Below are 12,924 nucleotides of genomic sequence, written 5' to 3' on the forward strand. Positions count from 1 at the left end.
TACTTAAAGTTTGTTTTCTTTCAACTTATTTATTCTACTATTTCTTTCTTCTTTTACTTTGTCTTATTTTTTGTGTCTTTAATTAAAATTTTGTTTTAATTTAAATTTATCAATATTTTCAATATTTTTCTTATATTTTTATTAAATAATTTCTCAGAAATAAAGTCATTCTTTCAAAAAAGATTATGCCTCAAATTTTATTTTATTTATTGAAGTTTTTAAAAAATAAATTAAAAAATTGATTTTTTAAAAAAATAAGAAATATCAATGATGATCATATTTAACTCCATACATCATCAATGCTATTAATTTCTTTTACTTCCTTCCTTCAAATCTCATTATTAATGTTATATTATTTCGTCAAATTACTTTTTTCTATTCTTTGTATTGTATTTTATTTGTTTATTCTATGAACTAATTATTATGACTTCATAAGAATTGCTTTTTTTTAACAGAATTTTATTTGCATTTTTGAATTTTTAAATTATTTCTTTTGCTAAAAGATCTCTCTCTCATATTAATACATTATATATTTTTCATGACGCTATTAGTTATTGATCAATACTTCTGTCCATTCTATATTCTTTGTTTCTGTGAAAGTAGGGACATAGTAGTGTGTTCGTTCAATCAAATAACTTTGATCTCTATAAATTTCATTGAATAAATACACATTACTAATTTAGAATTCAATAACATAAAAGACTAAAGCTCAAAATTAATCAAATTTAAATTTTTACTTTACCTCTCCAAAGTAAAAAGGAATTAGCAAAACGATAAATTTTCATCAATAATATTTTATAATATTAAAAAATCCTTAAAAGAACTATAGTAGTAAAAACAAGTTTTACATTTTTAATTAATAACAAATTTATAAAACGACCATTCACTTCGTGCAAAGCGCGAACAAGTTCACTAATTTGAAATTATAATTTCAAATTGCATGTCCAAATATTGATTTGAAATCACGATTTCATATAGCATGTACCAACGCAAGCTTAAACTGAAGCAAAAAGTACCGTAGAAGCTCATTGTGTACTAAAGAAATGCTACATTTATGTCTATTGTCTACAGAGAATAACCAATTCACAACATCAACTATGTACTAACTGCTAACCAACTTGCAAACTTGTTCTACATCATTACAAATCACTCAAAAAATGTATAATCCCTTTGGCTTCTCTTCACTGGAAAAAAATTTATCACAAGGTAGGAGGAGTAGGTAGAAAAGTGAATTTTTATTTCAAAAGAATTCAGTCACTTCCACTTCATACAGAAAGGGATCACAATGGAAGAGTTCCATTTCCTGGCATGATAACCAGGAATCAGCAGAAAGTTGAGAGATAAGAGGCTCTGTCACCCACGACCCAACTATGTGTTTATGCCATTGGACCCGATAGTACATCCAAATGCAACTCTCAGGACTTGCTCCTTGAAGATTTGCCACTAAACGTTCAATTACGGTCTTTAACTTGGTTCAGGTGGCAAAACTTTCAAACTCCGCATCCATTCACAGAAACTGGGATCGTCAAAGTAAAGGAAGCTGCTTTTCAACTTCGTTCTCTGTTCTGCAGTCAAAGTCCGAAGCTGTGGGAATCTTGCTTCCTGCAAAATCATTTGAGCAAAGTTACAATTTTGAATGACTTTTAATGTATCAGAACTGAAATTCGTAACAGGGCAAAACTCAGCAATGTTAATAAGCAAGAAGCAGTTAAGATCTCTAAGTTACAAATTTGTCTGAATGTTCAATTCTGCTTTCCCCAATTAAAACCATCTGATATATAACCCACTATGTCATTGCAGTCAGAACAGAGAGGAAAAATATTTATTTCAACAACAAAAATATGCAGTGTGGATCCAAAAGATTTATAGGACAGGGGACAAGGTGCAGAGTGGGATGGCAAGCAAAGCAGTGAATAATGAAAGGAGGATTTAAGACAGCATCAGCCGTGGCTGGTTAAGAGGTTCATGACAGGGAACACATTTTGTTGGGCTCTTCAGTGTTCAGAGCACAAGAATAGCAATGGAAATGCCAAATAAATAGTAAAAGTAGGGTAGGTGTTGGTCAATGAGTTCTATAAGGAATTATTTATGGAAGTCCTACAGATGAAATTAACCAACTTGGTTTATCAACACTTCTACCAAGCAGCCAACAACCAAAGGTAGATAAAGAAATAATGAGAGCAATTTACCAAAACAGAAAAGAAAATATCAAGAAATCAACTCAGATTTCTTTAACATATTAAATTCTAAAAGTATGTGATCTTCTCTGCAAGTCCTTTATAGTTTCAAGGTATTGTGATACGAGGCCACAAACATTTGATAGTAGGGACAAACATTTTAAGAGAAACTACCATCTACCCAGAGTCAGATAAAATACCCCCTCCCGTCACCCAAAAAAAAGGGAACACCAGCCCATCTTTGCATTTACAAAGAGTAGGGGGCTTTCATCACATTATCACCAACCCACTCTCAAAACATCTATACATGAAATTCATTTTCCGTTTTAATAAGCTTTCTTCAACCACAATTTGATAGTTATTACAGTCTTGTGGCCATTTCTCAAAGCTGCTACATGGGATGGCTCATTATCAGTTGTTGTGCTAGTTCCTTTCACTGGTGAGATCCTTTCACCACAAATTATAGCGTTCCATAGCAATATTAATACATCCGTAGTTATGATTAATTTCGGGAATTCTTCTTCTACTTCATATATTTCCTATCCGGATGAGTCTTTTTTTTTTTGATAATCGAGAAATCCATCTGTGACCCGCCCTTTGGACCAATCACAGCCGTCTAAACTCGGTGGATAATGGGCCTGCCCCTCTACCCTTCTCCACTTATATACCAGGCTTCGCTTTGTGTGGTGTGGGGCTTGAACCTACGACCTAAGCCACAAATCCTCCATCTTTTGCCACAAATCCGGATGAGTCCTTTTTAATAAGATTCCTATTCAAACAGTCTTCTTTACATGTTGAAATTTGCACAACAATGTCCCTACAANAACCGAGAAATCCATCTGTGACCCGCCCTTTGGACCAATCACAGCCTTCTAAACTCGGTGGATGATGGGCCTGCCCCTCTACCCTTCTCCACTTATATACCAGGCTTCGCTTTGTGTGGTGTGGGGCTTGAACCTACGACCTAAGCCACAAATCCTCCATCTTTTGCCACAAATCCGGATGAGTCCTTTTTAATAAGATTCCTATTCAAACAGTCTTCTTTACATGTTGAAATTTGCACAACAATGTCCCTACAATTGCATTGATATCCCCCATCTTCCGCATAGCTTTCTGGTTCCTTCTAATGGTAATTCCAATATATTGTATGCCCAGGTTCTGTTATCTACCTAGATCTGCTGACATAACTACTTCTATCAAAATACCAGACAACATTTTCTCCATAGCTCTAAGCTGGAAAGATTTTTCTCCTACTACAAATTATGCTTTCCTCTGCATCGTAATTCGAGTAGTAACTCTTATTTGTGCTTGTTCGTTGGCTTGATTTCATTTCTGGTCACCACAACACAAGGTTTAAGTTACTTTGTAAATCAAATTCCTAAACCCGAGATAGAGAGAGAGAATCTCAGATTATACTGCTCCGGAAAGACCAGTCCTTTCAAATCATAGCTTAATAACTCATTGCCGCTAAATAGTCTGTTAAACAGAAATGATAAAAACAGATCGCACCTGAAAGTGGCTAATGACAGGCATAAGTTGAAATCCACTTACCTGTTCATAAGGAGGGTCCTTGTGTGCCGGTATCAGCCGGGAAACAAAATATCGAGCCTGAGAACTTCCTTCCTGTGACGCACCAAAATTTAAATTTCAATTGTTCCGTCATATGAGAATGAACAGTCTTAGATTCGGAAACAAGTATTACCTTGAATGCAAGAATCCGAGGAGCTGGAAACCGCATTTCCGTGAGCTCTTCAGCTAAAGTTCTGCAAGCTGCCAATGCTGCTGCACCTTTTCCCTCCTGAGCATCAAGTTCCGCGCCCTGAACATATCCGGTGAAATGAAATGAAAAATCAATGGAACGAAAAGAATAAAATTCTCATGTTCAAAGCTGTCACATGACTCCTCAAATAAGTCAGTCTGACAAGTGACATATGACTGCAATAATTTGAAATAGGAAAAAGCTGACAAAACAGAAATCTCTACACTGCACTTCATTCAAAGTAGCATCCAATATGAATCTAGAGCAGTTGAAGCACAGACATGAAGATATACACATAAAAGTCAATATTCAGGTGCATTCGGCTTCTACTTGGAAGTTGATCTCAACCAGAGATTTCAGAAAGAAGGTTCTAAATTCAAGATCAACGTGGACGTGTTTATTATTTGGACTGCACTAAGAAAAATCAAGATTCTTTACAAGATATTAGTCAAAACTCAAGCCACTCTTTGCTTATCCTCCTTGTAAACCCTAACAATCATTAATAATGATTAATTCAAAGAAAAGCAGAGAATATATATGCACCTACGAGGATTAATATAGCCTCCTCCCTTCTTAATTTTTTTTAATTACTATGTATTGTAACTCCCGGGGCATGACAATCCTGAAGGTTCTTTAGATTCATTGCATAGTGTGGCCCAGTCCAATCCATAGTTTACAGCTTATTCCTTTTTACTTCCTAAAAGTGAACCTGTGATATTCAGCACAAATCAGTGCTCTGCACCATCTGTTATATTAACTCCAGCACCTTCATAGCGAGACATCAATAAAGGCTATCACTTAACAAAAAAAAGCCTCATGATAACAATAAATAGTGCATTATATTAGCTCTTAGCCAAGCATGAAGATTCATGAGCTAACCAAGGATAAATGACAAGAAAAGAGAAAAATTATAGGATTTACTACTTTTGCTAAATACAAGCTCTTTGATGGCACTCTAAAGAAAGAGGTAAGTTGCTTACCAACCAAATGAAGACATCAGTTCCATGATCAAGAACAACTGCTGCATCAGATTGCATAGCAAGGTCATAAGCAGGTAGTTCCTCAAAAGTGCCACCTTGTCTATGCATCAGACAGCGAGGAGCCACCATTCGGAGGGACAAATCAAATGCTGCATTCAGAAACAAGTTCCGCAACACAGATCTCTCGTCTTCATGACCAAGAATGCTTCCTAGAAGCGGCCCCCTTCTAAGATGGAATAAGACTTCGGGCAACAAGGAGAGCTCCCTCGGGAACTGATAGAGCTTTGATTTGGGCATTTGAGAACCAAACTTGCTTGTTATATCTTTGATTCTTTCATCAACCGTGGCTCGCATATCAAGTGCGTCATTGGCATTCTTGGCTCTCAAAAGTGTCCTCTTGGCAATGAGAACAGCAGCCACTTCATCTTGAACACTTTGAAGATATGATGAAACACTGTCCACAGTAGGCAACCGAACAGAGATGACTCTGGTGATATCCGATTGGTAGACATCAGAAAACTTAAATGCAATCTGGAAATACACAAAATCACGCTTAATGTCTCTCTTGGTTTCCATTGATAATGCAAAACTTTGTGTTTCTTCGATGCTTAGCATTTGAATGACAAGAGCATCATCATTTTTAAACACTTCGTTGCTGTCCACATGCGCCTCTTCACCAGGGCCTATAACTTGACTAACAAAAATATCCTCCGAACAGCGGACCTCAAGTAAACCATGTGAACCTGCAGCCCTCCCAGATGCTCTCTGCAAGTTCACACCAAAAGCCTCGCCAAAGTCATCATGGAGAATAAGTACACCCCCCGAGGCCTTGGCAAGAGGTTGCAGGACAGGCACTCTTACTGGACATGTGCCTGCACATAATATGTCAATAACTGTGTTCTTCCTGAATGCCTCACGACCTAGGGTTTCCATCCACTTCAATGCAATTTTCTCCATATGAGCATAGTTTGGATGCGAGAAAGAATGAGGAACCGATCCAGGACCACATGTATTTGGTCCACCAGCACAAACAATAATTCTGCTGTTCCCACCAGGCCTTTTAACAACACCCTGTGACATTTCCGCTGATGGACCTTGAATAATTGCCGAAGCAACTTCAACTGCTGTACCCAGGCAACGATCTCTAGAAGCCTCTGGAATATCCAGTTTGTATGGCCTCAATGATGAGAATATTGAGTGTGCAACAGGAAGAGATGCGTGCATAGGAGACAAGTATATCCCGGTCCCATAAATCAATGCCTTCAAAGACTCCTGGTCTGGTGATTTGTTACCAGGTAATACATCAGCGGATGCAATTGATTCTTCAGAAAAATCATATACAGAGACTGTGCTGCCATATGTGACAATCCCCAGTCTTGTTGTTGGAGGCAAAGAATCCACAAATGCATGCAAGGAGCTCTGAAAATGCTGGAGATGAGGTTCATCTAAGCACTCGTCTATTACAAGAACAACTGGTGCTGACACTCTGGAATCAGACACTGGAAAGAAACCAGGCCTCTTGTTCCCTGTCTGGACATAATCAACTGAAGGTAATGATAGTTCTGGCACATTGCGCAGTTCTTCCTTGTTAGAAGCTATATAGTCCCCTTCACTTCCATTGAGGTTACGACATATCACACACTGCCACTGACCTGAGCCAGGTAAAATGTTGCAATAAAGATTTGCATATGCGCCACAATTATGGCACCGATGGGGATTGCGTTGTATCATTTGCGGACCAGGTGACATCTCCCTTCCGGAGGAAACTAATGCACCAAATCCTAGACTTGGAATATTTGCAAGTTTTTTCTGCTTCAACACCTTCAGAAGAAAAGTCAATCATCATAAGTAAGAATAAATGGCTAATGTGAACAGAAACATCCAGTGAGAGTTAACATTAAAGTAATAGTTGATATTAGAATTAAAAGATCAAATTGAAAAATGACCTGCAATTTGATGTTTCAGAGAAGAAGAATAAGATCCTCATTGCAACTATTCTAAGGGACAGGGAGAAAATATTAAAATTCACAATCAAGTATCTTTCCGGAGAGAAAGAACATCATAAATATGAGATCCGCCTCTCTTAAAGTACGACTCACAGTGAAATAAGTTACTATCAGGTTTATAAGGATAACACTACAATAGAAACAAGTTTAAATAAGAACTTAAAAGGGATACCTTGTGAGCCGAGAATAGAACATTTGGAGATTCTGCAGCAGGTGTCCAATCTTCAGTAACATCAGAAATTTGGTGATGCAGCTCAACAGACCCATTTGAAAACTGGGGAGGTGATGATGTGGGCAGAGATGAAGCAGAGGAATACGCAATAGGCTGAGGGGTAGCTGGAGAAGTTCTGAATGGCACTGCAGCTGGTTGTAGCGGTGACGAAAACACAGGAGGACCAGGTGGGGTGCTTAGATGAGGAGCAGGGCTTCCAGTTCTAACTCCATTAGCAGGTGATGGTAAATTGGGAGTCTTGATAGACGGCGAAGGAATCTGGTTTGGTTGAACAATTGGTGGAGGAAATATAGGACCTGCTGAGGATGATGGGAAAGGAGGAGGACTAAATACAGTGTCAGGTCTAGGTGACTGAGTCCCTTGCTGAGGGGGTGGAATGGTAACAGAGTATCCAACTGATGATTCAGGTCGCTTCGCCATCAAAATGGCATTAAAAGGAGCTCAAACAAGATAAAAATCAAGCCAAGAATCTAGAGGATTAAAAGGAACCAACCCTCCGTAGCCACATCCAAGATCTCCCCGGAGGTTCTAGGTCAAGAAAAATTGGCAAAACAACTATCAGTTAAAATCTACAAAAAGAAACACTAATAGAGGAGGATAAAATTAAAACCCCACATCTTAAAACCACAGAAGACAGATATAAAATGCATTAAATTCAAGAAAAGAAAATGAAAATCGCCAAATGAAACAGCAAAGATACCAATTTTACCAGAATTTCTCACACCCAAGTCGGGATTTACCCAGATAAGGCCTTTCCCAGGATATCAAATCTAGTAAAGCGATAAAATAACACAATTGGTAAAGAGGACAATCCCCAAATTACATTTTCAGTAGAGAAATTCACATACCTGATGATGAATTGATGCAGAGATTTTGGTCCCAGTAAAGCGAAGATCAAGCTGAAAGTGATTTGTTTCAAAATTCCCCAAAGACGGGGAAAGTAACCGGTAGTCGCTCTCTCTTTCTCGGTCTCTCTCTCTCTGTGAGCGAGAAGTTTTCACCTAAGAGGAGTAACAGATGGCGCGTCACCTAGTGCGCGTGGGGGTATTCAATTAAAAATATTAAGCAATTTTTAATGTTTATGTCCTAGGTGGCAGTGAGGCTTGTAGTGATTGGCTGGTGGTACGAAGGCATCCATGGCCGCTTTCACACGTGGCTCGCTGCTTCATGGCACACCGAAGAAAGAAACTCACTAAGGAAAATCCTCTTTCTCGTATATATTAGTCCATGGATCTGATGTCTCGAAATACCTAAGTTTTTCTGAAAAACATTATTAGGACCTTCATAATGAGTCTGAGAATTATTACGTATACTCACATTATTTTTTTAATGCATAGTTTCACATATACAAGCTATTTTTTAGAAATTACGTAAATTCCTTGATTTTTCGTATGTATGCCCATGGAACTGGCACATCGGAGCACCTAATTTTTTTTCTGAAATAACTTATGACGACCTCTGTAATAAATTCGGGAACCATCACGTATACTCACACCATTTTTTAACACATATTTTCGCATTTACATGCCATTTTTTTGGAATTATGCAAATTTCTCAATTTTTCGTGTGTATTAGCCCATAGATCTGGCACCTCAGAGCATCCAAAAAATTTTTCTGAATTTTTTTTATAAGGACCTTTGTAATGAGTTCGGGAACTATCACATATACTAACACGATTTTCTAACGCATATTTTCGCATTTACAAGCCATTTTTAAGGAGTTACGCAAATTAGCACATGGATCTGGCGCCTCAAAACACCTAAAAAAATTTCTCAAAAAACTTTATGAGGACCTCCGTAATGACTTCTGGAATCATCATATATGCTCACACCAATTTTTAATGCATATTTTCGCATTTACAGACAATTTTTTAGGAATTACGCAAATTTTTCAATTTTTCGTGTATATTAGCCAATGGATCTGGTGCCTCAAATTATCCAAAAAAAAATTCTGAAAAAACTTTATGAGGACATTCGTAATGAGTTTGGGAACAATCATGTATACTCACACCTTTTTTTTGGACGCATATTTTCCCATTTACAGGTCATTTTTTAGAAATTACACAAATTTCTCAATTTTTCGTATGTATAAGCCTATGGATCTCGCGCCTTGGAGCACCCATTTTTTTTTATTGAAATACATTATGAGGACCTTCATAATGAGTTGGGGAACCATCACGTATCTTCACACATTTTTAACGGATATTTTTGCGTTTATTGGCTATTTTTTTAGGAATTACGCAAATTTTTCTCGATTTTTCGTGTGTATTAGCCCAAAGATATGGAGCCTCGGTGCACCTAAAAATATTTTTTAAAAAAACTTTATGAGGAATCAGTAATGAATTGGGGAACCATCATGTATACTCATACCATTGTTTTAACGCATATTTCGCCTTTACAAGTCATATTTTAAGAATTACGCAAATTCCTCGATATTTAGTGTGTATTAGCCAATGGATCTGGCATCTCAGAGCACCCAATTTTTTTTTCTGAAAAAACTTTATGAAGACCTCTGTATTGAATTGGGGAACCATCACGTATACTCATACTATTTTTAATGCATATTTTCATATTTACAATCATTTTTAGGAATTACACAAATTCCTCAATTATTCGTGTATTAGCACATGAATCTTGCGTCTCAGAGAATCCAAATTTTTTTTCTGAAAAAACTTTAAGAGGTCCTTCGTAATAAGTTAGGGAACCACCACATATACATACTCACACCATTTTTTGAACGCATATTTTCGCATTTATAGGCCATTTTTAAGAATGACACAAATTTCTCAACTTTCGTGTGTATAAGCCCATGGATGTGACACCTCGGAGCATAAAAAGAAATTCCAAAAAATTTTATGAGGACCTCCGAACTGGGTTAGGGAACCATCACATTATACTCACACCATTTTTAATGCATATTTTCGCGTTTACAGGCCATTTTTATGTAATACACAAAAATCTTCAATTTTTCATATGTTAGCATATGGATCTGGCGCCTCGAAGCACCTAAGAAAATTTTCTGAAAAAACTTTATGAGGATCTCCGTTAATGAGTTGGTGTTACGACCCAGGGGTATCCCCTAGACGTAACACAGCGTACTTGACCTTGAAGGGGCCGCATACAAGCCCTTAGTATATCATAAACATAAATCTCATAGAATAATGTAGAATTAAAAATTTTCTTTACAATCGACGTCATTCATAAAAGAGAATGAAAGACTAGACCTTTGTCTCATTTAGCCATCTAGATACAATCGAAATCTAAAACTTAGGGACACGACCCTAACAATAGCTCTTAAATGAAATACTAAAAGAAACTACTAAGTAAAGATACTCATCCTCGATTCTTGAGGACTCACTAACTAGCAAAGGGGATTACGTATCCCAAGCTTGAATCAATAGAAGACCACCTTCAATAGCCAAACCCTACACTTATAGAAAATGTAGAAATATGGGGTTAGTACAAAAATGCACTAAGTATGATAGCCATGCATAAAATCATTGAAAACATGCTAAAAGGACATTTTGGTTGGAAACCATGCATATGCCAATTTGAACATCTTCCTTGGAAAATAGTTGGAGAACATACTAATAAGACAACTCATAAATAGTTCATCATAGCAGAGTACAACAACATAGTCATAAATATAGTCTCCAATCACAGGCATAATGCAAGCATCAACATTCATAAGGCATAGTATACATACATAGTCAAATACCAAGACCACCTCATCATAATGGAACCATCACATAAGTGACCCTAGGTTATGCTTGTGTCATGCATAGATAGGATCTCATAACCCTATCTACAGTAAGTACCACCTTTAAACCATCATGCTCATACTTATCATACATTAGTCTCATCCATAGTTAATACTCATAGACAAGGAAATATGCATATTCATTAGCTCATGTCAAGGAAAGTCAATCATAACAACAATCCAAATGGAGCATGCATTAATTCATAACCCATCATAATGTAATGAAACCACACCATTGCTACAAGTCTACTTGTGCCATGTATGAGTGAAGTCCCATACCCTCACTCACACTAAGTAGGTCTTCTTAATGAGTCATTTGTCATAGTTCATGTTTCATGTTCATAGTTTATAAAAATAAGAGAAACACACCATGGCTACTCTTAAAGTCTACTTGTGCCATGTATGAATGACATCCCATAACACCACTCATACTAAGTAAATCCTTTTGAGGAACCATAACACATAACTCACTTTCTTGTTCATGGAGGAAAGATAGCCTTAACCGACATAGACCATGTGAGCTACATAGAATCTGGTGTCGTGTAACTCCACACCGAAAGAAGGTGTCCTACTTGCCTAAGGTAGAACTAAATGTATTAGCTTTTAGGTAGATCCACTAGCTAAAGACCTATGTGGGCACATAATTATGGGATAGGGAGATTGCTTCTAGAAATCCGACCTTTTGTATTGACGGAGGAGCTTCCATCTCATGAGAATAATTTAAAGGACCCGACCTCTTGTATTGACGGAAGGGCCTCTACCTCACTTTCCATATCCACTCGGTGCTAAACATTATTTCCCAAAATTACTTATTTTAGTCTTTGAATTGGATTTACATGTTTGAAGGAGTATTTCACCCTTCGTTCAACCCAACTCATAAAATAACTCATAGATTCGAGTAGGTGATAATGGACTTTTAACCTTAGAATCTTCATTAATATGTGAGGAAAACTTTCACATTATGATCATGTGTTTGCATGAGAATGAAATTTCAATTAACACTATAGGATCATCATGGTCATGTACATTTCATGCATAATAATGTGTAAAGGTGCATATGAGAACTATACTTTCAATTAACACCATTGATACATCATAATCATGTTTATGCATAGAGTGTGTGTGTGTAATTGTCTTTGTAATGACACAAAAACAACATCATCATCATACACACTTCCCTCTCAAAGTATTCATAAGCATGTACATAATATCACAATCATGCATGATTCACATATATTGCATTCCAGGATCATAGACCATGTAAATCAACACATCTAACATTCATCATAATAGACATTTATATAATCATAATTCAAATAGTTCATTCATTGCATGTATAAGCTCATATACTTATATTGTAAGTCATGCGGGTGAAGTCCTTCCACATTAATACCTTATACAATTCAACATGCATAATAGCTTCATTCTTAAAGCTTCCATATTCATAGTTCATTCATACTAGGTATTACTCTTAGGGCCCTAGAAATCATTTTCATATTACAAGCTTTACTCTATAGCATTACCTCACATGGTCATTATGTGAACCTAATTCTCAAGGTAAACTAACCACATGCTTCATTATTGATCAACTATAGTCATTTGGTATCATTTAGAGTCAATCTCAATACTACTCAACCATGATCCATCATATAAGACCTAATCAAGTTAGTTCGTGTCTACAAGCTTTGATCATAAGCAATTCATGTTTAAGTGATCTAATCTAAGGCAATTCATCAAGAAGTTCATCAATTTTAGAAGGTCACATCTAAACCCTCAATTTGCCTCTTTCATGACATAACCCTAGGCTATATCAATTTCACCTTAGAATCTTAGGTTAATCATGAATACATGTAGAATCATACTTAAATCATGTAACTACATCATAATCAACTCACATCCAATCAATTAGATCAACTTTCAACAACATTGATAGTGTAAAGAAGAATCATAACTAGGATTGGGAAAACTCATGAATTCTTTAGGAATTCGAGTTAAAATCATATAAAATCAG

At 36.6% G+C, this 12,924-nt stretch overlaps 1 protein-coding gene across 2 annotated transcripts; it reads right to left on the minus strand.

Moving 5' to 3' along the window:
• Positions 1-1,075: 1,075 nt before the first annotated feature.
• On the minus strand, positions 1,076-8,178 carry LOC125865799 (protein transport protein SEC23). 2 transcript variants are annotated; one of them, XM_049546057.1, is made up of 7 exons: positions 8,003-8,154; positions 7,864-7,924; positions 7,095-7,682; positions 4,917-6,737; positions 3,880-3,996; positions 3,729-3,800; positions 1,076-1,602 (listed from the first exon to the last, which is right to left on the minus strand). In XM_049546057.1, the coding sequence occupies exons 3-7, from the start codon at positions 7,572-7,574 to the stop codon at positions 1,465-1,467; spliced, it is 2,628 nt and encodes an 875-aa protein (XP_049402014.1). In that variant the 5' UTR covers positions 7,575-7,682; positions 7,864-7,924; positions 8,003-8,154; the 3' UTR covers positions 1,076-1,464. The 2 variants fall into 2 exon arrangements, with proteins under 2 accessions (XP_049402014.1, XP_049402006.1); XM_049546049.1 differs by lacking the exon at positions 7,864-7,924 and having other exon boundaries at positions 8,003-8,178.
• Between the last annotated feature and the right edge of the window lie 4,746 nt (positions 8,179-12,924).

The sequence above is a fragment of the Solanum stenotomum genome, chromosome 1, assembly GCF_019186545.1.
Source record: "Solanum stenotomum isolate F172 chromosome 1, ASM1918654v1, whole genome shotgun sequence".
NCBI classification, from domain to species: domain Eukaryota; kingdom Viridiplantae; phylum Streptophyta; class Magnoliopsida; order Solanales; family Solanaceae; genus Solanum; species Solanum stenotomum.

What these genes read in the sequence shown, in the direction of transcription:
- LOC125865799 (XM_049546049.1), bottom strand. Translation starts at nt 7,574, where the DNA reads ATGGCGAAGCGACCTGAATCATCAGTTGGATACTCTGTTACCATTCCA. An exon ending in TTCTATTCTCGGCTCACAAG is followed by an intron (nt 6,738 to 7,094) that starts GTATCCCTTTTA and finishes TTTCTTCTGAAG; the next exon opens with GTGTTGAAGCAGAAAAAACT. An exon ending in CTCGGATTCTTGCATTCAAG is followed by an intron (nt 3,801 to 3,879) that starts GTAATACTTGTT and finishes GGTGCGTCACAG; the next exon opens with GAAGGAAGTTCTCAGGCTCG.